Source organism: Notamacropus eugenii, chromosome 5 (assembly GCF_028372415.1).
Source record: "Notamacropus eugenii isolate mMacEug1 chromosome 5, mMacEug1.pri_v2, whole genome shotgun sequence".
NCBI lineage: Eukaryota > Metazoa > Chordata > Mammalia > Diprotodontia > Macropodidae > Notamacropus > Notamacropus eugenii.
In genome coordinates this window covers 26,035,913-26,062,607 of record NC_092876.1, presented here as the reverse complement: position 1 = coordinate 26,062,607, position 26,695 = coordinate 26,035,913, and the positions used below count along the sequence as shown (strand labels likewise).

Here is a 26,695-nt window from a genome sequence, read left to right as displayed (position 1 = left end):
CTATCCCCATACCACCTGCCCTCTTAGGCCCAGCTCTATCTCCTTTGAGTGGGTGGGTGGGCCTTCCTGGTTGACTTTGATTAAGCAGCTTCCCCTTGCTGGACGTTTCTTCAATGGGAAATTCAACAGGAGGTCCTTAGGATTTACCACTAGGAGGAAAGAGCTCATTTCAGAGATAAACAGAAGCCCACAAGGGGAAGGAACTTGCCCCCTGCTAACTGACCCACAGCTAAGCGTTTGGGGCAGGCCAAAGGCTCGATGGCATGCATGTGGATTCAGATGACCTGGCTTGGTAGGAGGCATTTTTGGCTTGGGGTGGAGAATAGATGTCCAGACTTCCCCACATTCCACCCCCCCCCTGCCCCCCCCACCAAAAGCAGTATGGGAGCAAATACATGATTTCCTCAGAAGACCCCAGTTTAAATCTGAGACCTCCCACTTAACCTGTGACTTCAGTTAACACCTCATCCCTGGAGGCTTCTAAAACAAGGGGGGGTGTAGATTAGAACAAGCATCTGTAAATTGCACCCCCCCTCCCCATTTTTGTACATGTAAAAAGCATTCCAAGTTCTGAGGCCAGAGTTTATCTCCCCTGGTCTAGGAATCCACAAAGAGTCCCTTCAAGGCAGACTGACCTGGTGACCCAAGAAGCTGAGTTCCTAGGTCTCTGGGGCTGACTTGCCAACAGACTGAGCAATGGTGGCTCACAAGGAGCCTAAAGGGCACTGACCCAAACCCCCTCGTTCGATAGGCTTGGAGGGGGAGGGCTTTACACTCCCCCCTCTCTTCCCCTTCAGTCCCCTTCCACACTGTGGGATCAGGCCCCCAGGCCTTCACTGCTGACTGGGGTGGTGGTGGGGGCCCCAGTCCCAGCCTGGCAGTGCCACCTGGGGCCCTGAAGGGTGTAGGTGAGCAATGGCAAAGCTGCTGCTTCCCTGGCTGGCTCCCAGCCCTCTCTGTCCTCCCCAGTCCCAGGCCGTCAGACACGTGTGTTAAAACAGCTTTAATCTCGGTCTTCGAGGCTTCTCGGCACAGTAAGAAATATTGCACATGATCAACATGTATTGTTCCAGGGGTGGGGGTGGGGGGGCAGGGAAATCGCCTTCTTAGAAAGTACAGCCTGGTGGGGGAGCAGGGAAGGAGGAAAGGGGCGCACCCTGCCCTGCCCCTGACCCAGGGCCAAAGTGCAGGAGGCCCCCCCACCTTGATCCTCCACCCTGACCCCCAAACTAACCTGAGTCCAGCCCCTTGAGGGAGGGGAGAGGGAAGTGGGTGCCACCACCCTCGGTTCTGGGCTATCTCCCCAGTACCCCCTCACATGGGGGAGGAGAGCTCCCACCTTTCCCTCCTTCAGTCCTCCCCTCTTGAGCCATTTTGCATAAAGTAGAGTGAAAAGATTCGAAAGGTAACAAACTCCAGGTTATGTACAGCGGCTCCGTGGGGGCCAGAGTCCCCCCTCTGCCTTGCACTGCCTCCCCCTAGACCCCAGGGAGGGAAGCAGTGGCAAGAGAGGACCTTATTAGTACAGGGTTACCCCCCCTTCCCCACAGCTTCCTGCCCAGGGCCAGCTCAGGGCCGGCTGTCTCCTCAATGGGGGCTCCAGGCCCTTGGGGATGTTCCTCCCCAGCAGACACCTCACCTGCCCCCTGGGGAAGGGCCGGGGGGTGGAGGGGAAGGCTGGGTGGCCCCGTCCCAGCTGGATTCACCAAGTGCCGGCTCCGAGGGTTGGGGAGGGGCAGCTGAGGGGACAGAGGATGAGGAAGAGTCCGGAGCGGGTGGGGGCGAGTCGGGGCCCTCAGAGGGGGGTGGGGGAGCAGCCCCTGCGCTGGCTGGTGGTGGCCCAGGTCCTGGCGCCTCCCCACCAGGGGGCTGTTCTGTGGGTGTGGCCGCCTGCATGATCTTCTGCCGGACTTCTCGGATCTTCAGCTGGAGACACACTTTGGAAGGAAAGATGTCTGCATAGCGGGCCTGGAACGCTGCCGTGGCCTGGGCTGGAGATGGATGGACAGCACTGTGAGTGCTTGGGGTGGTGGGGAGGCCAACCCAGCTGGCCCGTGGCAGGCAGCCCCCGCTTACCTGAGGGGAAGAAGCCGTGGTCCTGGAAAAGCTGCATGACCAGAGCCCGCCGCTGGTCCAGGGTTCGGCGCAGGGACGAATAGGGCACCTTCTCATATTCCAGCTCCCCCAGCACGTCCTCTGCCTCAGTGCCTGTGGTCAGGGAGGGGCCAGGTGAGGCCGGACAGCCCTGCCAGCCCCCCACCCTCCCCCCCAGGTTTTGTCCTACAGTCTCACCAGTTCGGTCAAAGGTGAAGATGTCACCCTCGCACTTGGCGCTCTTCGGCGTGTTGGGCTCAGAGCTGCAGCTCGAACGACGCCTCATCTTGCGCTTGGGGGAGGTGGGGTCCTCTGGGGCCGAGTCCAGGTCTGGGGGAAGAGAGAGGTATGGGGGGGGGAGCCCTGGCCCTTTCCAGCCCTAAGGCAGGCTGCCACCTCTGGAGCTCCTTACCTGTTGAGTTCTTCCTCTTCTTTCGGTAGGAGCCCAGGATGGCTCGGGGGGAGGTGGCCAGTGACTGCAGGGTGGGTGAGGGCAGCACCTCCTCTGGTCGGAATTCAGGCAGCTCTGCAAAGCGCTCCTCAAAGTCCACCTCGGAGAGGACCCTGCTGAGGGATGGCCAGCATCAAGGCTCCATTCAGGTGCCCTGCCAGGAGGTTCTACCTCCCTGCCCTTCCGACACTCACTTGTCCACTGAGTCAAAAGTCTTCTTCAGGGGAGGGGGCCGAACCTTCACCTTTTTGCTGGGGGCTTCCTTCCGCTCTGGGGTGTCCCCAGACCCTGGAGGCCGCCCACCTGCCCCATCACTGCCCCCAGGGGCAGGGGCTGGGCTAGGCGGAGCTGGGGGCTCGCCCCGGCCCTCCAGGGCCAGAGCTGGAATCCTCCAATCAGGGGAGCTGGGAATCTTGCCCGCCTGGGATCAGGAACGCATGGGGGAAAAGAAAAGGGGGTGGAGGATGTGAGCTCAGAATGACCCAAAGGGACATACATGACTGCAAGGGGAAAAGGGCATGGACAAAGGCGATCCCTGCCCCTCAGCCTCCTCACCGTCTCTGGTGCCTTGACTCCTGGCCGATCCTCGGCTGGCGGGGCTTGGGGAGGGCTGGCGCGTGCACTCTCTCGGCCAGGCGGAGCCCAGTTATCTGGTGGAGGTGGGGGTGCGGCCGTGGCTGGCCCACTATCACCCTCTGCCTCTGGGACCACCTCCCTGGGTGGACCCTGCTCTGCAGCTAGCCGGGGGACAGGGCCTGGGCGGGCAGGGACACCAGACTCATAGGAGCCCACGGGGATGCTGGCGATGGCTGCCTTCACTTTCTGGGGGGGTTTGGGTGGTGGACGTTGGGCTTTTGGGGTCACCAGGCTATAGGCCACAGAGCCTGTCAAAGAAAAGAAATGCCTAGGATGCAACCTACAAAACCCTCGACCCTTTCCTGCCTGTATCTTGCTCCAGTGAACGGCTGCATGGTAAACTAGTTCATGGTCACCAGGTAGGTCTCCCACTCACCAGGGTAACCACCCGCCCCTCCCTCCCAAGCCAGAGTCACTTTCCCCTCTTTGAAATCCCCACCCCCACTTCTCCCTAGCCCAGGACCCAAACTTAGGCACATGACTCACCTGTGGCACTGGGGAAAGGACTGGTAGGGGTCTGAGAGGCAGCAGGGGCTGGAGGAGCAGGTGCCCCGCCCTTGGGCAGGATGGCAGCAGGTGGGGCAGCGCTGGTGGCCACAGTATAGACGAGACCTGGAGGGGCTGGGGCTGGTGGGGTTGGCTGAGGGAGGGGCATGGCTGAGGGGCCCCCTGGCCCGCCAGGGTAGAAGGCTGTGATGACAGGACCCCCAGCACAGGCTGGCGGCAGCTGGGGACTGGGGACTGGTGATACGCCAACCTGGCCTGGGGCCAGCAGGGGAGCTTGGCCTAGAAGGGAGAGAGGAAGCAGGCTCAGGATGTTAGACGGATACTACCTGCCTCCTTATTCTCTTGAATCCCTGCCCCAGCCTGTTCCCACCCCCCACCAGTCTTAGTCTCCATACCCCATGGTGAATCTCACTAACCCTTTCAATAAGACTGGCCAGTGCCCCTCACCTGAGATCAGGGGCTGGACTATGGCAGGGCCACTGGGCCCAATGGTGGTGAAGCCCAGAGCCACAGAGCTGGCGGGCCCATAAGAGGCCGGGGTGCCAGGAGCTCCACTCTGACTGGAGGAGGGGCTGGGACCCAGGGGAAGGGCGTGCCCAGCAGCCGACTGCACATAAGTTATTCTGCTCAAGAAAAACCACAGTGGGGAAAGGTGAGCTAGGGCCGCAGGGATCCCTACCACAACCACTTTCCCAGCCCACCTCACCAAGTTACCTGGTGGAGGAGGGCAAAATGACCTTCTGAGACTGGGATGCAGGGCTGGGCAGGGTGGCCGGGCTAAGTGGGGGTACCAGGTTACCAGGGGTGGTCACTGGCACTGGGGTGAGCTGGATGATCTACAAGGGGTAAGAGGGCAGGGAGTTGCCTTTGGCCCAAGACCATGCCCCCACTACCCACCCCAGGACCCAGCCACTTACTTTGCTAGATGGCTGGGCTCCATTCTGCACTGGAACAGAGAAGGGTGGACTCACCAAGGGCAGAGGCTGGTTGGCCCCCCCACCTCGCACTGCCACACTAGGTGCTGCCAGGGGCACCAGGACTTTGCCAGGCAGCAGCTGGGCAGGGCCTGCCGAGGGCTGGGCCTGCACTGGAGACACTGACTGGGCTGGAGGTGAAGAGAGGAAGAGAGCAGCTGAGGTATGCACCAGCCGTGCTGGGTCCGGCTTCTTCCTCCCCATATCCTCTGTCATCTTCACTCAGATACCCCACCCCCCATTCAGCCCTGACTCTCCCTGATACCAACGCTCACAAAGCACTCTCCAAACCTTCCACCTTCCTGAGCAGATTCATGCCTTAGAACCTCAAACAAATTGGGCCAGACGCCATCTAATCTAGACCTGAACAAGAATGCTCTGATAACATGCCCAGAGGGCACCAAACCTCCACTCAGACCTCCAGTGACTGCACCATGCTGCCTCTCCCACCCTCACCACGTCTCCCACTCACTATAGGACCCACTGGTCCTCTAGGATCCCCCTGCCACACCCCCAGTACCAGGCCTGCAAGGCCTGGCTGCCTTCCTCTGGATGGGCTCCTTGCCCTGGACGGCCCATCATCTGGTGCAGACTGCTGGACTGACCAGGATGCACGCTCTCGCTATTATTAGAGCTTATGGACACTCAGACTCTTTGTCATACGAGCTGCTGTCTGGCCATCCCCTAACTGGAGCTCAGGAAGTTGGCTTGCCTCTAAGGACAGGCCCTCCTCTCTATCAGTTGTACTGGCCTTGAAATCCTGTCCAGACTGTCACCTCGTGTAACTCGGCCTGCCTGACACAATGTCTCCAATCCCTCACCATGCCAGGATCAGTTAATACTCGCTGTCCTCCCTCCCCTCACCTTTGGGGGGTGCGGCAGAGGGCACTGGCTGCAGAATGGGAATCCCAGGGGCTGGGGTGGCTGGTGCCAGGACCTTCCCATTGGTGGTAGTTCCTGGTGGCAGGGCAAAGCGGATGCTGGCCGTGGGGCCTGACCCCCCGACAGCTGCAGCTTTGGGGCCAGGTGCTGCTGGGGCTGGGGCCACCTGCAGCTGCTGGGGCAGGGTAGGCAGGATGTACTGCACCTGAGTGATGCCCCCAGGCTTGCCTAGAGGGGCAGGCTGCAGGATGCCCAGGGGCACAGGGCCATTGGGGCCACTGCCAGTGGGGGGCCCTGCTGCAGCTGCTGCCCCTCCTCCACCAGGTGGGCCCTGGGCAATGAACTGCACGGCTGGAGGGGCAGAGGCACCATAGCCTGGAGTGCCCACGAGAAGGTTGGTCACAGCAGCAGGGGCCTTGCCCACTCCCAGAAGGGGTCCTGCCACCAGGTGCGGGGCTGTAGGGGCTGCTTGTTTTTTATCAGTGTAGACCAGACCAATACCGAGTGGGGAGCCCCCTGGTGCTCGGGGACCAGCCCCTGCCTCCCCTTTGGTACCTCCTTCAGCTGGTGACCCCTCACCTCGTCCCGCCCCAGGGAAGGGTTTGGAAGCAATGGGCACAGGTGTGCTGCTGACCGGCCGTACCACATTGGTCACCACAGTCGGAGCGGGGCGGGGAGGAGCCGGGGGGGCTCCATAGGTGAGCCCTCCACTCCCCAAGGAAGCGGGAGCCGTCACCAGCACTGTGGCTGATGGCAGTCGGGCAGCTGCACCGCCGTCCCGCTCTGGGGGCTCCTTGGCAGGGTAGAGGCTGCCCCCAGGGGGCAGCACCAAGGCCTGCAGGACACCCCCTCCAGGGGGCGAGGCAATGACTGAAGGACCGGGGAAGGGCTCTGGCCCTGCTGTGCTCTCTGGCCTCTTGCGCCGATAGGCATTTGGGTCCACAGGAGGAAATCGGGATTTGGGAGGCAGTGGACCTCCCCCAGTTGGATGCTGGGCACGTAGAGGTCCTCCGGACGCGCTTCGACCAGGCTCTCGGGAGGCCGACTGGAAGGAGGAGGAGGAAGAAGAGGAGGAGGTGGGCGCAGGGCCATAGCCCTTGGGAAAAGCTGAAGATGGGTCAGGAGTTCCAGGGGGTTCGGATTCCAGGGCTGGGCGGCAGTGCGTGAAGGCAGCAGACAGAGAGGATGAACGGATCACAGGTGAGAACAACTTCCTGCCAAAGCCCTGGGGGAAGAAGGCACCAGGATGAAGGAAGGCCCCACAGTCTGGGGCTCCCCCGTCCCGGGTCAGCCCCAGCCCCTCACCTTGGCCCCCTCAGGGTCCTCCCCAGAGCTGTCCTCGCTGTCACTGTCCGTCACCTGCTCCTTGCACTTTAAGTCGATGTCAGTGGTGCCAAAGCTGTCATCCGCTTGGAAAGCAGAGGGGCAGAGAAGCCATTGGTGAGCCCCTGCACCAAAGCCCCTCTGAGGAGGCACAGAAGTCTGAGCTTTTCTCTCCTGTCAGCTTTTAATGGGGGCTAAGGATGGTCAGAAAAAGTAGGCAATCTTGGGGGATGGAGGTGCAAGGATTTGGGAGAAGAGAGGGGCAGGCTGGGAAATGGGGCCCCAGGGCCAGAAGTTTGCTCAGTCACCCCTGCCCTGACTCATCTCCTTGCCTCCTGGGGGAGGGGCTCTTGTGACAAACGGCGAGATTATCAGAAGACACTTTGCAGAGGGGTCAGTATTGTTAAAAAACAGGGGTCTGCCACCTAGGATGCGTCTGGGGGGGAGGGAAGGGGGCGGTGGACAGGCAGAGAATAGGTTGAGGGCAAAGAATGGGAAACCCAGGGAGGTGACACGCCCACAGATCCCTCCACACTGCAGTAAGAGAGAGATCTGGGCCAGACTCAAAGGCTCCATGACAAAGTTCAAACATGCCTGAGTCTGCAAGCCCGTGTCCTCCCGTCCTCCCTTCCCTCCCCCTCACCTATAACATCATCATCTCCCTCTTCCTCACAAATGACCATCCGCTCCTCATCACTGGTCATGTCTTCGCTAGCTGTGCGCTGGGAGCGGGATGGTCTTGCTGGCAGCATCGGGGGCCGCCCACCTGCCAAAGTTCCACCCTCGCTGGGAGTGGCAAAGGGTCCTGGGCCCCCATACTGAGGCGGAGGCTTCGGCCCCGTGTAGGGAGCTGGACCAGACACCATCTGCCGGGAGGGTGGAGATGTAGGGTTGGTTGATGGAGTTCTGATGACCCCTGCCCTCAAGGGGTCCTCCCCCCAGCTGTACCTGGGTGAGTTCCTGCAGCGCCTGGCTGTCTGCTTCACCCCCGTCTAAGCCATGCACGCCACTGTGGGAGAAAGCTCTTGGCCTGGTGGGGCCGGGCCCTGCTGCGTGGAGCCGTTCCGCTGTCCCAGGGCCAGATGTAGGGTTCTTGCCCTCTGTGCCCAGCAAGGTTTGAGCTGCTGCTGACAGTAACTCCGACGAGACTATGTGGGGAAGAAATCAGTCAGAGTCTGAAAAGACTGCAGGTCAGCCAGTGCAGGGTGCAAGCCTTCCCAACAGCCCTGTTGGCACAGGGTCACATCTGACCTCTGTGACCTCTCTGGTGATGGGGAATCCAGACTTCAGAAGACTACCTGCTCCACTGGTGGAAGGCGGCATCCCATTGGCCACAAGGCTCTCTGGATGTCCAGTCAAAACCTGTCTATGATTTCTTCCCATTGCTCCAAGACGTCCCAAAGGAGCCCAGCAGAACGAGTGAAATCGAGTGTCGTCACCCCTCCCCCCAAGTCTCTTCTAGGCTCACGGTCCCCAATTCTTTAAAAAGTATCAATGCCTGGGCAGCTAGGTGGCGTCGTGAAGACAACACCAGCACCAGCCCTAAAGTCAGGAGGAACCAAGTTCAAATCCAGCTTCAGACACTTTCTAGTTCTATGCTCCTGGGAAAGTTACCACTTCATTCCACTTCAAACAAACAAATAAATGTAGCACTGTTTACAGGAAGGAAAGGACAAAGAGGAGGATAATCAATAAGACTAATCGAGTCCTTTCCTCACAAGCACTTCCTGGGCTAGGTCGGGTGAGGCTCAGCAATGCATTCCACTGGTATTCTATTGGCTGAGGTTCAGAAAGGTGCCCCACTTGTCCATCTGAACCGAACTGCAACCTAGGTCTTCTGACTGAGGGAGTCTGGTTTTGCTAAACCAAAAATGGACTGAAACAAGGGCAGCAGAGGGTGTTTGACAGGAGAGCTCAGGAGGGCAGCCCACACACACGAGAGGGGAGAGATGGGAGAAGCAGCTTGTGGAGCCGTAGGAGGGAATTGGCTAGTGAGGCAGCGGGAGGGAAGCTGAGAGTGAGCTGTTGGGAGAAAGGAGGCCCAGCCCAGATGCTTCCCATCTATAAGGTGACACTGTCCTGGCCCCTGGCCTGCTCTGCTGTCCTGGGACTCTGTGTGACCCACCTCCAGGAGCAGCTGCTGTGCCAGTCTCGGACATGCTGCGCTCCCGCATCTCCTTGGGGCCTCCTGCCAGACCCAGGGCCACGGGCTTGGCATCTGAGCTCGACTTCTTCCGGTCCTTGTTGCACCATTTCCAGTCCGGGTGGGCCTTGAAATGGGCCTCCTTCACCTGGCGGGGGAACGAGGCAGAGTCAGGGACCTGGGAGGCCCTGGCAAGAGAGCCACAGAGAGTCAAAGATTGGGAGGAGCTGGGAGAGGAAGTGGGCGGGGGTAGGAGGGACAAGAGCAGGTTCTGGGCCCCCAGCCTGGGCACGGGTGGAGCCTCCTCAGTCAGAGGTATTTCCTGCCGGCTGGGCTCAGGGCTGAACTTCCTTTTGGCCTTTGCTGGGGCAGGGGCAGGAGCTGGGGGTTACCTGGAAGGCCAGATCATGGTACTTCTGCTTCTCCTTGGGCCCTAATGCGTACCACCACTCGCCCAGGATTTTGCTGACAGTTCGGTTATCCTGGTTTGGGTGGCGCTGGTGCACCAGGGCCCGGTGTCGCTTGCTGAATATCATGAAGGCGTTCATGGGGCGTCGGATATGGTCCTTCTCCCTCTGAGGGCAGACAACAAAGAGGGCAGGGTCAGGCCCCAGGAAGTCAAGGAGGGCAGGCAGGCAAGGTAGGGAAAGGGGAGGTCTAGAGGACCTTGTTGGGGCTGCGCCCATCCTTCTCAGAAGAGGAGTCCCTTTCCTTGGGCAAGGCGCTGAGGGACTGCGTCCGGCGCTTTCCTGGCGGTAATGGCAACTGGATCTCCGGAGACATGATAGAGAGAAACCTGTGGGATTGGGGAGAGCTGGATGACCCTCACCCTCCCAATGTCTTTTCTTTCCCCCTCCCCAGGAGGCTGGCCCTCCCCCAGCACACTCACGCATCATCATGGTCACTCTCTGTCTCGCTGTCCAGGCGACTCTCCCCTGTAGGGCCAGGACCTTCCTCCTCAGAATGCTGAGGTGGAACCTTGCTGCCTTCGGAGGCTCCAGGGGCCTGTGGAGGGCCGGGAGCTGGGCTCTCAGGACAGGTGGCCCCAGGTGGCCGCCCAGATTCTGGGCCCCCAGTTCCACCAGGGGACTGCTCATGGGCTACGGCTGCTGACTCGGCAGGCTCTTAAAGTAGGAGAAAGACAGATGCCTGTTAAAGGACCAGGCTGGGGCTAGTCATTTAAGTATGGATAAGTTGAGACCAACATGAAGGAGAATATAGGTCAAGCTGACACCCCAAACCCGTTAGGATACCTAGGAGAGTGTCTCCTCCCACAAGACCGCAGGCACCTTACCTTTGCTCTGGCTAGAGGAGACAGGGTGGCTGGCTGGCTGCTGGGCCTCACTGGGCTGAACAGAAGGGTCAGGCTGGCTGGGTGCCAGGAACGGGACGAGAGAGTGCCAGGGAAATACGGCCACTGACCGTGGCTCCACATTTGTCCACACTGTCGGGAGAGGGAAAAAGTAGGTGGGGAGCATGGTGAGGCAAATACACCTCAACAATCCTGTCTCCATGCCCTCTTCTCATTCCTGGCTCCCTCCTGTCCTTTGGAAAGCTGGTTCTTCTTCTCTACAACTCTCTCCCGCCCCCCACCCTCCCAAAAATATTCCTCTCTGCTTCCTGCTACTCAGCCAACTCAAGTCCCAAGCAGGAGAAAGATTTCTCTAGAACCCTAACTGGGTCTCCTTTTCCTCATCTGTAAAATGAAGGAGGCTGGAGCAGATAGCCTTTCTCATCCAGCCTTAAATCCCATCAGGGCTCTACTGCCAGCTCAGTGCAATGCCCAGATGCCAGGGGCTTGCCTGGGGCATCTACCTTGTGGGTTCCAGCTTCCTTAACTTTCCTACACAGGCCTGGGAGAACAGCACTACTTAGCCCATTTACCAGCAACCCCTCCCCCGCCACATTCCCCAACCCTGGGGGAGGAGGAGGCTTGGCCTCCCTTTCCCCTCCCACAGCTGTCATCTGGGACATCACCAGGCCCAACGTGCCCCCAGTAGGGAGGGCTCAGCCCCCTCTCGTTCTACCAGGGGTCCCAGAGAACCCGCAAGACCCGCCTCGGGAATGTCCTGAGGTCCCCTGCTGGGCCCCCACTGTGCGCACCTCGGGGCAGGAGGCCCTCCACTGCCCGGAGAGGGGTGGGGGGGTGGGGGGCAGAGCAGACAATGAGGAGGCAGAGCCCGCCGCTGCCCGGGGGGGAGGGGATCCCCGGCCCAGGTGTTTCCTACCCATCACTTCCCTCGCCCGCCCCCCGGGGGCTCGCTTCGGGGGGGAGGGGGCCGGTCGGCCGCTCCCCAGAGCCTCCTTCCTAAGGAGCCCGAGGGCCGCTCGCGCCCCCACTCGGGACCCCTCCAGCAAAGTTCCCACTGACAAGGGCGGCCCCCACAAGGCCCGTGCGGGACACCGACAGAGACCCTGGTCCCCCGCCCCCCGCCGGGTGGGGGAGGGGCACTGACCGAACATGCCGAGGCCGCGGGGGGCGGCGGCGCCGGGCGCGGGCAGTGGCCGGGGGGCCGAGTACATAGTCCCGCGCGGGCTCCGGGCCGCTCAGCGCCCGCCGCCTCCTTCTGGCTCTCGGCGCCGCCTCCGCCGCCGCCTCCTCCTCCGCCGCCGCCGCCGCCGCCCGGGCCCGGGGGGAGCGGGAGGCCGCCGCCGCATGCCCCCCCTCCCCCGCCCGGCCCGCCCCGCGCGGGGGGTCTCGGCCGGGCGCGCGCCTGCGCTCTCCGGGGAGGGAGGGGGGGAGGGGGCGGGGCCCGGCGCGAGCGAGCGAGCGCGCGCCGGCCCCGCCCCCTCCCGTGCCCCCCTCCCCCCGCGCGGGGGCCGTCACGGGGCCGGGGCCCGGGGCATCGCGCACCGCCCCCGCCCGCGCTGACAGGCGCGCGCACGCGCACTGACGGCCGCCCCCCCCCCCCGCCCGGAGTCGCCGCCGCCGCCTCTTCCCTCTGGTGGCCTCGGACAGCGGCTAACGGCTCCCTCAGCCCGCAGGGAGGGCGCGGCGTCGGCCGCCGCTACAGCTGCTGCCGCCTCGCCCTCCCGCCTGCCGACCGGCCCTGCCCTTCCTCGGGCTGGCTCGCGATGTCCGCGCGAAGAAGAAAGCGAACGAGCAAGAGCAGCCGCTGCCGCCTTCTCCCCGCCCCGCCACTACTACTCACTCACTCACTCCCCCCCTCACTCCCCTCCCCGCGGCCCCCGCCCGCCCCGAGGGGCCTTCCGCGCAGGCCCGGCCCCCGAGCGGCGCGCCCATTGGCCACCGCCGCCGCGCGCGGGTCAGGCCCCACCGCACCCACCCCCATTGGGTGGGGGGGAGGAGGAACGTCAGTCACATGCAAATGAGGACAGGGCGGGCGTACGCCGGTTGGGCCGAGCGGGGCCGGGCGGGGCGGGGCTGGAGGGGGTTGTGAGGGCGCACTGCAGCAAAGGCAGGGAGCCAGGAGGGGCGGGGCCAGGAGGGGCGGGGCCGGGCGGCCCCCAGGGCGCGCGGCGGGCTGCCTGGCTGCGGCGGGGCCAGCCGGGCCCAGAGAGAGGCCCCCCTCCTCTCCCCGATCGTGCGTACGCACGCACGCACGCAAACAAACACACACGCACATGGGCGCCCAGCCGGGGACCACGCACGCACGAGCAGCGTGGAGCGGAACGGAGCGGACAGGTTGGGGGAGGGGCTGGGGGCCCGGATGGGCAGGCCCCTGGCCCCGGCCCTGGCCCACGCCCTGAGCCTGGTTTCCTCCGGCTTAGAATGGCAAGAGCAGGACAGGCTCAGTGGGTCTAGCCCTTGGCACGCGGGCAGCCTGGGCAGAGCCCAGGACCCGTCAGAATCCTGGTGTTAGGTGCACAAAACAAAACAGGGATTGCAAAGGCAAGCGAAGGTTAGCGAAGGGCCTGCCCGTCCGACTCACGGACCCTCCGAAATCTGCCCGCGAGCCTCCTACCCAGCGCTCTGGATAACGGAAATGGGGTGGCTCTTCGTTTGGGCGCTTGGGCCCCACGGGGGCAGGCTCCTTGTCCAGGCGGACAGGGGCGTCGGAGGGCACCAGAAACCTCCCCTTGACCCGCGCAGTAGACTGAGGCCCAGGAAAAACAAAAGGGGCTTTCCATGCAATCAGAAGCCCCCTCCCCAGCCTCTTCCAGCAAACACTCTCCCGCGCCCCACACAGGGCAGTCAAATGGGGTCGCAAAGCCACAGAGACAGGGCACCCGGCCAGTCATGGGCAGAGAGCAGGCCCGGGCTTTACACAGAGGCAGAGCCACCGAGAACTGTCCCGGAGACCCTCCAGCCTCCGCCCCTCCCCCACCTCCGGAGCTGCTGCCCGGCAGGCCGAGGGGGCTCTGAGGGGCCCCCACCTTCCACTTCCCCCTCCCCTCCACGCCAGCCTCATCAGCTAGCATTACCTCACTGCCCCTGGGACAGCTAGCGGCCCCAGAAATCGATGTGTCCGGCTGTCTCTTCCCCGCAGCCCCCTCCCCAGGCGGTGAGTCACCCACCTGGAGCTTAACCTCTTCCTCACTGCTCAGACCCCCCTCGGCCTTTCCCTCCCGGCCGAGGCCTCAGTTTTCTCATCTGTACACTGAGGGCGTTTGGGCCAGCTCGCCTCTGGGGGCACCGTCCCCCCCCCATCTCCCATTTGGTTATCCCTGTGTGTAACATCTGGAAGTACAGATATGGGGGGCGCCGGGATGCCTTGGAATCTGGATGGGAAGGCCTCCCCCCCTTGCCGGCACGTTGCCAGACCTATACTTAGCAGTCATTGTTCTAGGGGGAAGAGGGAGGCTTCAGACCCGGAGCTAATCCTCCCCCTCCCCCTCTGCTCTGGGCTAGGGAGCCCAGGCCCGGCCCTCCAACCTGGAGAAGACACTACTCACATCGGTCACAGCAGGACAAGACCTGGCAGGTCACACTCAGTGTCCCCACAGAGAGGGGAAAGGGAAGCCCAGTTTGCCTCCAAACACCATCCCCACCCCACTCCCCAGACAAACACACTGGGCTCTTCACCATGGACGTGGGCAGAGACATGCCCCGGGACTCCCAGTCACCATGCACCCATCAGTTGCACCCTGCCTGGCACCCCAATTCTGGGGTGACCTTGGGCAAAGGCCTTCTCCTCTGGGCTCCCACTTCCTCAGACACAAAACGAGGGAGGCCTGAGTTCAGCGAGCTGGGGCAGAGAGGAAAGACTGGCTCTGGGTTCAAATCCTAACTGACCCTCCTACTCTATGGGCCTGTTTCCCATTCTGTAAAATGCTAGAAGTTAGACTAGATTCTGTGATCCTAGACTCAGAAGACAGTTTCTAGACCAGGCTCAGCAGTTTCTATGTGACCTTGGGCAGATCCCTTTACCTCTGGGAGGCTCAATTTCCCCACGTGTACATTAAGAATAACAGCACCTGCCCAACTTTCCTCAGTTGGATGACAAGGGGTCTTAGCAACCATATCCCTACTCCAAGGAGGCCAGGTCCTCCACACCCTTGCTCTGACGCACTCACCCATTTCTGGATCTTAGTTTTTCTCCTCTTACATGAGGCTGGTGCACATTTCTATGGTGCACTATTGGGTTTACAAAGGCCTTTCCTCAACCAGTCCTGGAAAGCAGGCCATCTGAGAGATGGATACACTGAGGCTCGGACAGGTCTTGGGCCTTGCCCACAGCTGCTTTGTCCATGGCACCAAGGTAGGCTGCCCTGCCCAGACCTCAGTCAGGGTCCTCTTTCTCAGTCTGGGGCTCCTGGATGCCTAACTACACCAGACTTCCTTAAGTGAGCTACACGACTTTCTTTTTTTCCTGCCAGATCCTTCAACGAAGGAATGCCACTCCACCCCCAAGCTCCCCTGAAATAAGCCGAGTATCCCCATTTCTGTACACACACTGCATCCCACCTACCCTGTGGTTACCCAGGGAACTGCAGGAAGATTGGCAGAGCTAGGAAAGGATGGGGGGTGGGGGCTAAAAATAGCTTAGGTGGGGGTGAGTCAGTGTAACTCAGGGAGAAGGGATGGGGGGGCACAGAGAAAACAGGAGGAAAGAGAGGAGCCATGGGTCACAAGGATCCACCAGAGACAGAGAGGGTTGGGGGAAGCAGGGGTAATGAGGAGAAGGCGGGCAGGGAGAAGGGGAGTGCCATGGAGACCCAGAGGGGATGAAGGAGAAGTGAGAAAGGAGGGGGAGGAGATGCCAAGGCAGGGGGTGAGATGGGCTTCCACAGTGAGGGGAAGGGAGGTGAGGGAGGGAAGAGAAAGTTATGTAACTCCAGAGAAAAGGGGGAAGAGCCAGATGGGGGAGGAAAGAGAAATGGAAAAAGGATGAGGAGAGAAAGGGTTCTGAGAGAGGGAGGGGACACAGACAGGAGAGAAGCAGAAGAAAGAAGGGTGGGATGGGGAAGGGGCTGAGGTGGGGCTCCAGGGGAGGAAGGGATGGGGGATGGGAGTCACTGGGGCTCCCACCCCCAGGCAGGGACTGCAGCTCACGAGATTTTCCACTCACTGCCTGGCCCCGGGCCAACTCCCTCCCCCCCTCCCCGTGGCCCCACAAAGCGGCTTTGTGCTGGGAAGCAAGGAGGGAGCCCCGGTCTGGGCCCCCAGCCCGACACCCACGCGGGCCGCACCGGGGGAGCGGGCCAGCTGGCACCAGGGCTGGTCTGCGGCTAGGCCTCCCCCTTCCCCCTCCGGAGGCCCAGCTCCCTGCCTAGGTCTAGGCTGGGATGGGGTGTATGGGGTGAGCCTTTGCCTGAGAGACTCGATCAATCCAGGGTTAATAGGGTGAGCTGGCCAGTTCCCCCTCACCCCAGACATACACCTGTAGAGGGCACCCCAGGTGCTGGCCGGGATAGAGACATCCCAGGGTGGCAATCCCAGTGTCCCCATGGGGCCAGGTTTGACAAAGAGTTCTGGGGTGAGCATGGGGACCCAGGGCATGGGCAAGGAGCCCGGAGTGGCAAGGGGAGCCTTGGGCCTGGCAGCCACCACTGCCCCTACTCGGGTGCTCAGGGGTGGTGGAGGGGGCTGGGCTTCCAGCCTACCATGGCCCCTCTAGCCAGGCTCTGCCCCCCATGGCCGGTAGGGGGCAGTGTGAGCCTGAGAGAGCTGAGGAGATTGGGGGAGGTCTGAGGGGGCCCCAGATACCCACAAGTCACACCCAGTGCCCTATCCAGCACAACAGAATGGGAGCAGAGAAGAGATACGGGGTTAAACCAGTCCTCCAGGGAGGAGGGCCTTGCCCAAAGGTCCCACTTCCAGGCCTGCCCATTCCCCCTCTCTCTGACCCCTGTTCCTTCCTCTGGTATGGAGGTGGGGAATCCACATCTCCATAGCCTGTCCTAAGTCCTCCAAGGGAGGACTCTGCTGCTGATCCCAGAAGCTAAGTATATAGTTCGGAAGTGTGGGGGCCCAAGGGGCAAAGGGTATTTTAATGCCACCCACCAGTCCGGATCTCCTGGCTGCTGGGGGCGAGGGTCACAGGTGCAGCACCTCAGGGAGGGTCATGGGGAAGAGAGAGGCCTATGAAGAGATCTGGCAGCCCCCCCACCTTCCTGCCACTCTGAAAGAACAGGTGTGGGTTGGAAAAAGAGGCCTGGCTCCAGGAAGCTCAAAGCAGACTTCTGATTGCTGAAAGTGACAAACTGAGGCCCAGAAAGAAGCAAAGACAGTGAGAAGCCAGAGGCCTGGAGAAGACCTGCTGAGGCAAGGAGAGCTCAGAGAGCCAGCTGAAGAGACAGAAGCCCAGGGGGTGACAACGCAGAGAGAAATGATTGAGAGACAAACCTCAGAGAGGGACAGGAGGCAGAGAGAAACAGAAAGCCTGACATGATGAAAGAGAGACAGACACACAGAAAGACAGACAGAGAGAGCCAGGCACTGGAGACAGAGAAAAAGAAAGAAACAGACAGAGGGCCATAGTCATGGTAGCAGAAAAAGAGCCTGTTGGTCAGAGGACCAGGGAGAGGAGGAAAAGGTGAAGACAGGAGACCAAGACTGAGGCAATGACTGCTTGACTGAGGCCCAGAGACTGAGAGAGAAAGAAAAGGAGTCCCTGTGCCAAGGGGATCTGAGCCTGGCTGAGAAGCAGCTATCCAGAAGAAGGAGACAGAGCCAGTTGAGTAGGGTCTGCTTTCCCAGGCCTCCAACCTGCCAGCACCCATGCAGCTGAGTACCCACAATACACAAATCCCGGGAGGGGATTTTCTCAACAGGTTTTCCAGAGGGCCTGGCATGGTTAGGTGCTTAATCTATGTTTGACGAATTGAGGTCTTACAGCCTCCAGGGCATCAGGCAAGAGAAGGATGCTGGGAGACATAAGGGATGATGGAGAGAAGAGATGGGAAAGGGCAAAGGCTGGAGGACCCAAACCTGCAGAGACTAAAGGGAGATACAGCCAAGAGTGAGCTGAGCAGCTCCAAGGGGAAGCCATCCAGTGAGAGAAAGACAGAGCTGGACCTGGGCATAGGGAGACAACTTGAGGGTCTGAGGGCTAGAGAAAGAGCCTGAGGCAGGAAGCTAACCTTAAGACATGCCAAGGCCTAGACAGCTGAAACTGAGATAGGTCCAGAGACAAAGCCAAGATTCCAGGAGGGAACTGGAAGATCAGGGAGAGAAAGAAGGAAAGGGAGACCCTGTGATGGGTGGCAGAAGGGGGGCCATGCTAGGAGTGAGGCTGGGGCCTGTTGAGCCTTGGACCCCCTTCCCTGGGTTCCTGACGCTTGACCAGGAGAGCGGGGGAGGCAGTGTCAGCAGCTGCTTGGGACGGGCAGTGCCCAGAATGCCCAGAATGTGGGGGCGCCTGCTGCCTGCCCCAGCCCATCCCAGAGCGGAAACAAATGCTTTGGCAGGGAGGGAGAGGGTCAGGATGCCCTGGCTCTGCCCTCACACCTGCTGGACCTCTGAGGGTCACATCTCTGGTGATCTGGGGTGGGGCCTTGCCTGTATAGACACACATCCTGGAGTGCAAAAGCAATTGCAAAGGCTTGGATGTCATCTGGGCCTCCTGAAAACTCGCTTTGTAGATCTGAACAAGTGATTTAACTTATCTAAACCTGTTTCTCAAAAGCAACCCCAGGATCTCAGAGTTGGAAGGGGCCTAATCTAATCCAACTCATACTCAAAAAGAATTCTGCCCGCAAACTAGCCTTTGTCTGAAGGCCTCACTTGTGAAATGGGTGCAGACTCCCTACCCTATGTCCTCCAGTCTGTCATACAATGTGTGCGAAAGAGTTGGGGCTGAGCTGTGAGGCCTTGGGAAAGAGCCTTTCCTCCTCTACAGGGGAGAGGGCACAGCTGACAAAGCACTAGGCTTGGAGTCTAGGAGACACGAGTTCAAATCCAGCCTCAGACACTTCCTAGCTACATCACCTGGGACAAGTCACTTCACCTCTGCCTCAGTTTCCTCAACTATAAAATGGGGATAACAGCACCTCTCTCCCCGAATGGTTGGGAGGATGTACAGAAAGCTCTCTGCAGGCCTCAAAGGGCTATGGAAGGGTCAGCTAGTTCTCATGCTCTGGGCCTCAGTTTCCAAGATGGGGGTGTCCTTGATCATGTCTAAGGTGCTTCCCAACTCCAATAGTGTTTCTTTAGCTTTGTAAAGTGCCTCTTTCTACACATTAAGGTTATGCCAATCCCAGTCTTGTCCCTTTCTTTGCCCCAAAAGGCACAGCCTTCACAGCCCACCTTGTGCAGGGGCTGCTTACCTGTCCCAGGTCGGCCCATAATGACCTCCTTCTTGGGGGCAGGGTGCCCAGGATAGCTGCTGGGCACAAGAACGGGCAACAGGGCAGCAGGTGAGGGATGGAAGGCGACAGGCTGGAACGGTGAGGAGGCCAATCCAAAAGCCGGTCCTGGTTGAGCCATGGTGGCTGGCCCAGCAGGAGGTACACTGATAGGGACAGGGGCAGGCAAGGGCGGAGGTGGGCCTGGCTTCCCACTGCTAGCCCCAGGTGGCCCTGGGTGATCTCTCCCAGCCCTGCTGGGCTGGCCACTACCCCGAGCCTCTCCACCTGTGGTTACCTCCCCAGGGAACTTGGAAGGTAGTGGGACATCAGGGTTTCTGACAATGACGGGAGAGTCACGTTGTACAGCTGGCACGCGCCGCACCGAGGGGCCAGGGTCTGATGTCAGGCCAGCTGGTGGGGGTAGCAGCAGCAGCGGGGAAGGCTGGCGGGACCGGGGAAAGGGTGCAGTTGGTGACACTGCCCGGAAGCCAGCTGGAGTGGAGGGTGTAGGTGTGTGGGAGACAGAGTCCACTCCAGAATCCAGGCTGTCGCTCTTCTGAAAGTCTGGGCCCCCACCACCACCAGGGCCCCCAAGTCCCCCTGGGTGTGGCAGCAGCTCTGGCTTCCGCCGGCCAGGGCTCATGGGTACGGTGAAGGTCAGGTTGGTCTGGAAAGTTGGCAGGATGCCTGAGGAATGGCGTTCCCGGGGTGCAGGGGGCGGTGGGTGGGGGCCCAGTTCTGGTGGGGTCAACACCCCAGCCTTAGGGGTGCTGGCGCTCAGATGGCGGCTCCGAACGGCTGTGCGCTGGATCACAGGCGAGGCATTGATGGGGCTGAAGTTGGCTGGCCGGAAGCCAAAGAGGGGCGAAGGAGAAGGGGAGGGGGCTGGTGAGAAGGGAGACTGGGTAGAGACAGGAGAGAAGGAAGGTGTTCCTGAGCGAGAGCTGCCCAGGGACACTAGCATGACGGCAGCCTCGCACTCGTCAAACTCAAAGCGGGACAGGTCAGCAGGCGCCACCAGGCGGGGCCGAGAGTCCCCGCGGGCTGCCACGCTGCTGGCTTCACTGTCCCTTGATGTCTCATCAGCCCAATCAAACTCTGCGCTGCCCTCACGGGCAGCCTGGCGGCTGGCTCCCCCCGCCCCTGGGCCAGAGCCTGCCTCTGCCAACCCCTCCATCTCCTTGGTGCGCATGGACAGATGGCGGGAGCAGTAGCCTCGGCGCTGGGACTCCTTCATGCATCCATCGCGGGAACACAGGCGCCGCCACTGCTTGCCATTGAACTTTTTCCGAATGCCGTTGGGTGTGCAGACCACATCGCCTTTCTTGTACTTCTGCTGGGCGGCCGTGAGGGGCGTCCGGGCCCGAGCTGGAGGGGCCACCCCCCTCTCCAGGGAGGTCACACTGCTGCTGCGACTGCCCCCTGCCCCGTCCTGGCCAGGGGAGGGTTGCTCGGCTGGGCGGCCGGGCCCAGCAAAGGCCGGTGACTTAGGGGGTGGAGAAAGCAGCTGGGGTGGGGGCAGTGGCAGCAGAGGCTGGGCAGCAGAGGATGTGGCAGTGGTGGCGGCAGGTGGCCGTTTCTCCTCCTCTTCCTCCATAACTGCCTGGCCAAAGCTAATCTTGGAGACCTCAGCATCCTCTGGTTGTTTGGCCTCCAGGCTGGCAGGGCAAGGGGGCAGCTGGGGGGGAGGCTGAGAGGGTGGCTGTGGGGGTGGGCTCTCTCTCTGTGTCACCTCATCTCCCTGTTCCCCTTGGGTGGCTTCCAGTGGCAGTTTCCTTCTCTCCTCAGGGCCCCAGGGAGGGCGTAGGAGACGCAAGCTAGAGCGAGCCACCCAGATGGCTTCCCTGTCCCTGCGGGGTGGGGTAAGTGGGAGCCCTGGTAGAGGCCCGTGGCTGAGGCGCACTTTGTACGAAGCTGGCTTGGCATTGACCTCCACCACCACACCTTCACGATAAGCCGTCTCGCTGGGGTCCACACAAGTACAGACGGCTGTGCCCACTGCTAGGGCCCCAGGGGGCGGGGTGGCATCTAGGACCACGTCCACGCCACCAGCCAGAGCTCCCTCATAGTAGGTAAGGGCACGGTCTCCAGGGAACTGGACGCCAAGGTCTTGGCTGTGCCGGACCTGCTTTACCACAGCAGGCATGAAGAGCCCATCCCGCCGTGCTAGGACCTTCTGGGAGCGCAGGAGGCGCAGGTCACAAGCCCCAGCCCCTGTGGAGCCAGGGGGCCATGGGGCTGGGGGGCCAGGTTCAGGCAGCTCCTCCTCCAGGTCAGCTGAGTGTTCACTGGCTGTGTCTGTGGAGGAGGAGCGAGCGGAGGCAGATGGCTGGGCTGGCAGGGCACTGGCCCTGCCCTCCTCAGGGGTGGCTGGGGGCTCCTCTGGCCCACTGCTACCACCAGCACCATGCTCCTCCACATATTTCTTTTTGGGGGCCCTCGATTTGAAGGTGGCAGTCTTTCGGCTCAAGGAAGGTTCCCAGCGCCCAGGCTCCCCCTCCCCCTTAGGTTCCTCAGCTGGGGGTAAAGGCTGAATGGGGTCCTCTGTGGGGCCCAAAGTGGGCAGCTGTGGTGGGGCAGCCTCCATGTCTGGGCCCGTCCTGGCCTCCTCCTGTTCACCTTCCTCCTCCTCTGTGGGGGTAGTTTCCTCCGGCTGCTGCTCCTCGTCCTCCTCCTTGCCCCCCTCACCCACTGCCCGGCGCTTCTGGGCTTTGGCCCTGGTGGCTGGGGGGGACTTGCTGCCATGGCCAGGAAGTCCCCCTGCCTTCTTCATGGGTTTCATCTTTGTCTTCTTCCTTGGCCTGTCTTTACAGAGACCTGCAGGGAGGAAGGAGAGGGAAGGTAAGCTCCCTTAGCAGGTAGCAGGAGGTCCCAGGCCTCCCATTCACTACCTGTGTGGTCTTGAGCAAGTGGCTCCCCTGCTCTGGGCCCCAGATGACCTCAGAGGTCCCCTTGGGCTCCAAGCCTGGGCTCCAGGGAGGGTTTGCTTTCTGCCTTGTAAATGCCTGGTATACAGAAAGGACTTAATAAGTGCTTAGTAAGTCCAACCCCTCAAAGAGCCCTGCTCCATGCAATAGGAACATCTGTGACTCCCCCCCCCCCCCCCCCGCCCTTGGGACAGCTGCTTTGGGGCTACAGTTTCTCAGCCTGGACAATGCTACTTGACAAGGTACCTTGGGGCTTACAAACACTGGAGCCTCAAAGCAAGCTAATGTTTAACTCACTTGACACATGGGGAAACTGAGGCCTAGACAGGAAAAGGTTATTGCCCAAAGTTTCACCTAACCAGTCAGTGACAGAGCTCTGGAGAAAGCCCAGGCTTTCTATGAGGCCACAAACCCTCCCAGGTTCTAGCCCAGGTCTCTTCCCTTGGTTTTCTGGGGTCCGGTCTCTGTTCCCCAGAGACAAATACCTTGGCAACAAAAATGATACACTGTGTGCCCAGATGCTGGATGGTCAGGGCCTGCTCAGTCACCGCCCCCCGCTCAGGGAGGTCCCAGGCCCCTAGCTGATCTGCCCTCCCCACCACCAGCCCTCCCTCATTCCAGTCCTAGGGAAGAGCAGGCCACGGCATGTCTAGGGCAGACGTTTCTAACCAGCTGTGAGGCATACTGTGTGTACGTGCACCCCCAGCCCCCACGATATGAGGAAGACTGAACACACCCAGCATGGGAACCACAAAGCAGATACACAGACCCCTGGCTCCCACCATTCCTTTGGCAGACAGCTCACCACAAGACACTGAGAGATGTCTTGGACCCCATGGCCCTGTACTAACAATAATTCACATGGGTGTGCATGCACGTGCAATCTCTTTCTCTCTCTCACACACACACACACACACACACACACAAACATACACACGCCTGCCTGCCTACAAAGTACAAGCCACCCCCCAGGTTCCCCACCCCCCTGCCCCAGGGTCTTGGGTTCCAAGTTAGGAAGGTCTGGGTCAGGCAGGGAAAGGGAAGAGAAGGAGGCCGACTACACAGGCCCGCGGGCCCAACCTCACCCACACTTCCTGAACGTTCACTTTGGCCCGCCCCCTTTTGAACTGTCTTAAAAAAAAATAAAAATAAAAACTTTATTCTGAACAGAAAGAAGCGAGCAGAGGCCTGAGAAAGCATCCCGGGAATTGAGTGAGAGCGAGTGGTGGGACCTGGGGGCTGGCGCTGACCGGCTGGGCCCAAGGCTGCCCCCACCATGTTCAAGAAGGGAGAAGGGCCTTCTCAGTTGTTCCCCCTTTGCTCCCTGCCACAGGGTCTCTCCCCCTCCCCGAGGCCCCCAGGCGAATGTTTGTGGGCAGTCCCAGTTTCTTCCAAGCAATGGCTTTGCCCTTGGTGTGGGCCTCGCTGGAGCACCCTCTGAACTGGGGAGGAAGTGGCTGGGGGCAAGGCTTTTACATCCTCCTTGGTGCCCAGGCCCCTGTGCTGCCTGATGCCCTTCTGGGGGGCACTGGTTGAGTTTTCCAGTCCATCTCCCCTTTATGCCCTAGGCCATCTGTGTCCACTCCATGGGCACTGCTTTCCCATTTCTTCCCCAGTTTCTAGGAGGGTCTTGTCGGCCTCCTCTGCTCTGTCCCTGTTGGGTGCCAGGCCTCCTCAGGCCCTGGCTGCTACATCCTCCTCCTCCTCCATAGGTCATCAACCTCTGGACACTTCCACCAGCCCTGCCCTGCCCAGTCCCTGAAGTCAGCCTTGACCTCGCCACCAGTCTCTGCTCTGTCCTGTACTGCCCTTCACCCCCAATGCCCCACTCTGCCCCCCATCCAATCTCTTCCTGTCCCTGTTCACTGCTCCCCTCTCCATCCTCCCTTCAAACACCCTCCCTGTCACCCCCTCTTCCCTTAGGTGCTCAACCTCTCTCTCCTTCACCCTTCCCTGACACATTTATGACCCTACTCAGTCCCCCTCTTGTGTATCCTAGTGACCTCACTGTCATCTAAATTCTCCCATTCTCAACTTAGTTATCCCTTCCCCTTCTCTTTGTCCTCCTGGGTCCCATCTCTCTCTTCCCCCTCCTTTTTGCCCCCTCCTTGCCCTTGGGTGCCCTCTCTCCAACCCTGGGTGCCCTCTCCCTGCAGCCCCCTCCCCATCCCTGGGTGCCCTTTCCTTGCAGTCCCCTCTCTATCCCTGGGTCCCCTCTCTCTGTAGCCCCCTCCTCACCCTTGAGTCCCCTCTCTCTGCAGCCCCCTCCCCATCCCTAGGTCCCCTCTCTCTGCCGCCCCCTCCCCACTCCTGGGTCCCCTCCAGCCCCCTCCCCACCTGTAAGTGCCCTCTCTCTGTAGCCCCCTCCTCACCCCTGAGTCCCCTCTCTCTGCAGCCCCCTCCCCATCCCTAGGTCCCCTCTCTGGAGCCCTCTTCCCACCCCTGGGTTCCCTCTCTCTGCAGCCCCTTCCCCACTCCTGGGTCCCCTGCAGCCCCCTCCCCACCCCTGGTGCCCTCTCTCTGCAGCCCCTCCCCACTCCTGGGTCCCCTGCAGCCCCCTCCCCACCCCTGGTGCCCTCTCTCTGCAGCCCCCTCCCCACCCCTGGTGCCCTCTCTCTGCAGCTCCCTCCCCACTCCTGGGTGCCCTCTCTCTGCAGCCCCCTCCCCACCCCTGGTGCCCTCTCTCTGCAGCTCCCTCCCCACCCCTGGGTGCCCTCTCTCTGCAGCCCCTCCCCACTCCTGGGTCCCCTGCGGCTCCCTCCTCATCCCTGGGTGCCCTCTGCGCAGCAGCCCCCTCCGACCTCTGGGTGCCCCCTCCCCACTCTGTCCCCCATGTCATCCTTCCCCCCCATCCCCGACCCCCCCGCCGCAGCTCGCCCCGTCACCTGGGCGGGGGTCCGGGCCGGACTCCCTGGGCTCCGCGGGGCCAGGCTGGGCCGGGCCGGGCCGGGCTGGGCTGGGCCAGGCTGGGCTCTCTGGGCTCGGTTCGACTCGCCTCGGCCCGTTCCCTCCTCCCTCCCGCCCGCCCCCCCCTCCGGTTCCTCTCTCCCCCCTTTCCCTGCTCCCCCCGTTTTTGTTTTTTTTTTTTTTTTTACTCCAACACACAAAATGGTGAATGGACCTGCAACAGCTGGCAGCGCCGGCCAATCGGCGGCCACAACCCCGCTGACCGGCGCTGGGCAAGACCAATGAGCGCGGGTCGCCCCGCCGGCCACGCCCCTAACAGGGCCGCCGTCAATAGCGGCCGCCGCCTCAGACCCGCCCCCTCCCCTGCTCGAGCGACGGCAGGGCCCGCCAATCGCCGCAGCTGCCCTTGCTGCCCCGCCCCCAACCTGCGGAGCGACGTCAACTTTACACCGCCTTCTCACCTCCCCCCATACAGTAACCAGCGGATGGTCGATCGACCCCCGTGCGGGACAGTAGCCAATGATCTCGTAGAGGTGGGGCTAAAGTAGGAGGTGACCAATGGAAATCTGGAGAAGGCGTGGCTCCGGAAGCTTGTTGACGGGTCGGTCGCACTGTGCCTCTTGGGAGTTGTAGTCCTCTGCGGCGGCCTGTGTGTACATGGCAGCTGGGTGTGGACTACAACTCCCATCAGGCAGTGCGTTGCGGGCTCTGAGGAGCCGGGCTGAGGGAGGGAGAGCGAGGGGAGGGGAAGAAGACCGGGGAGGGGAATGGGGAAAGAATCCGAAAGAACAGTTCCCGATGGGGACTCTGCCGGACGCAGGCTCCCTGGACTTACCCGATTTTCCGGCTTCGGCGTCGCCCGGCGGCTCCTTTCCGCGGCGGCGGCGGCGGCGGCGGCGGCGGCGGCGCGAGGGGAGGCGCGAGGACGCGGCCAACCAACCGCCGCCCGCGAGCTGCCGCGGCCAATCAGCGATAGAGGGGCGGTGCGATGACCTCACCGTGTTCTTCGCCGCAGGCCCCGCCCCCTAGAAGCGACTGTGGTGCCTGAGAGTGGGGAAGTTCCAAGAGGAGGGGAGGAGAGAGAAAAAGGTGATGTCACCTTTCCGCCTCCCCATTGGCTGAGATGCCCCTCGACGGGAGCCAATCGGCGGCCTCAAAGAAGCCAGGGCGCCCGCGCAGAGAGCCCTGTTGCCACCAGGAGGGGAGATGGGGAGAGAGGGAAGTAGAGGCTACGCATGCGTACTAGGTGGGGAAGAGGGAGTCTGTTCTTGCCCCCACCCCTCCCCTCAGACAGAGGGTCCAGCAGATTGCCCCTCGTTCCACCTTTGACCTTGAGAGAAAGAAGCCAGAATTCTGCGAGCCACCTGGCAGCCCTGTCCCTGGGTGGGTGGGTGTTCTCCCTGCCCTGGTGGCACTGCCCTCGCCCCACCCCCACCCCATTTTTGGAGATTTCCCTGGTTTAGCGAACTGCAGGTACGGGATTGCCAGGTCTTGGTGACCGGGGTCCTCCGGATAGTTGTGTCTGGGGCTGCCCACAGCTTCCTGGGGAGTCCCGGTCCAGATCATGTCCCCTGACCTCGGGGTTATCCGTGGTGCCCCCCGGGGATCGTAGCCTGCCTAGGCGTTCACACTGGCCGCAGAGGGGAGCCCCGTTTCCCAGAGCACGACACCAGCTGGGGTGCGTTCACAGGCTCCTAGAAGGTCCTTGTGTCCAGGGATCTCTAATGTTTCTGAAGGGGTGTCAGTGATTGGAGGGAGGAAAGGACATGAAAACCACAGTGTTTTGGGAACTGGGGGTGGGGGGCAATCCAAACTATCTAGTCACACTGTTATTTCTACCATTGGAAGGCTCGTGGTCCCTAGAGGAGTCCCACTGGGCCATGCTAGGTGTCCTAGCATTCATGGTGAGGCTTCATCGTTTTCCCTGAAGGATCAAGTTATCCATAGGGTGAGAATGTCCAAGAGAATCCAGACTTTTGTGGAAAGTTCACACTGTCTGTTGGGAATTAAATAATTTCACACTATTTGTGTGAAATTACATTTGGCTTTTAAGGGGTGTCAGGCCTCGCATTGGGTGGTCATACTGTCCTTGGGGGACTCAAATAATCGAGAGAGGGACTGTGCTGTCCGAGTCATATTTTCCATGTGATTCAAAATT

At 61.3% G+C, this 26,695-nt stretch overlaps 1 protein-coding gene and 1 long non-coding RNA gene across 9 annotated transcripts; one reads left to right on the top strand and one right to left on the bottom strand.

Moving 5' to 3' along the window:
- Positions 1-988: 988 nt before the first annotated feature.
- CIC (capicua transcriptional repressor) lies at positions 989-25,489 on the bottom strand. Of its 8 annotated transcripts, none has more exons than XM_072607902.1 (21): positions 25,373-25,489; positions 18,683-21,520; positions 10,305-10,454; positions 9,900-10,134; positions 9,677-9,824; positions 9,403-9,585; positions 8,993-9,158; positions 7,816-8,015; positions 7,511-7,733; positions 6,850-6,953; positions 5,527-6,769; positions 4,606-4,793; positions 4,403-4,524; positions 4,136-4,311; positions 3,668-3,967; positions 3,101-3,429; positions 2,740-2,966; positions 2,507-2,661; positions 2,293-2,424; positions 2,077-2,208; positions 989-1,991 (listed from the first exon to the last, which is right to left on the bottom strand). In XM_072607902.1, the coding sequence occupies exons 2-21, from the start codon at positions 21,483-21,485 to the stop codon at positions 1,636-1,638; spliced, it is 7,572 nt and encodes a 2,523-aa protein (XP_072464003.1). In that variant the 5' UTR covers positions 21,486-21,520; positions 25,373-25,489; the 3' UTR covers positions 989-1,635. The 8 variants fall into 8 exon arrangements, with proteins under 8 accessions (XP_072464003.1, XP_072464002.1, XP_072464004.1 ...); XM_072607901.1 differs by lacking the exon at positions 25,373-25,489 and adding an exon at positions 24,516-24,640; XM_072607903.1 differs by lacking the exon at positions 25,373-25,489 and having other exon boundaries at positions 18,683-21,001; positions 21,323-21,520.
- Positions 5,837-8,532, top strand: LOC140503708 (uncharacterized). The gene is made up of 2 exons (XR_011966850.1): positions 5,837-5,938; positions 6,490-8,532. It is a non-coding gene; the product is annotated as an uncharacterized lncRNA (long non-coding RNA).
- Positions 25,490-26,695: the final 1,206 nt, after the last annotated feature.

Bases quoted from the DNA above. Each gene is read 5' to 3' on its own strand.
- CIC (XM_072607902.1), bottom strand. From the start codon at position 21,485: ATGAAACCCATGAAGAAGGCAGGGGGACTTCCTGGCCATGGCAGCAAG. The intron at 4,794-5,526 runs GTGAGGGGAGGG...CTTCACCTCCAG, and splicing joins CTCTGCCGCACCCCCCAAAG to CCCAGTCAGTGTCTCCAGTG. The intron at 2,425-2,506 runs GTAAGGAGCTCC...CTCTTCCCCCAG, and splicing joins GAAGAGGAAGAACTCAACAG to ACCTGGACTCGGCCCCAGAG.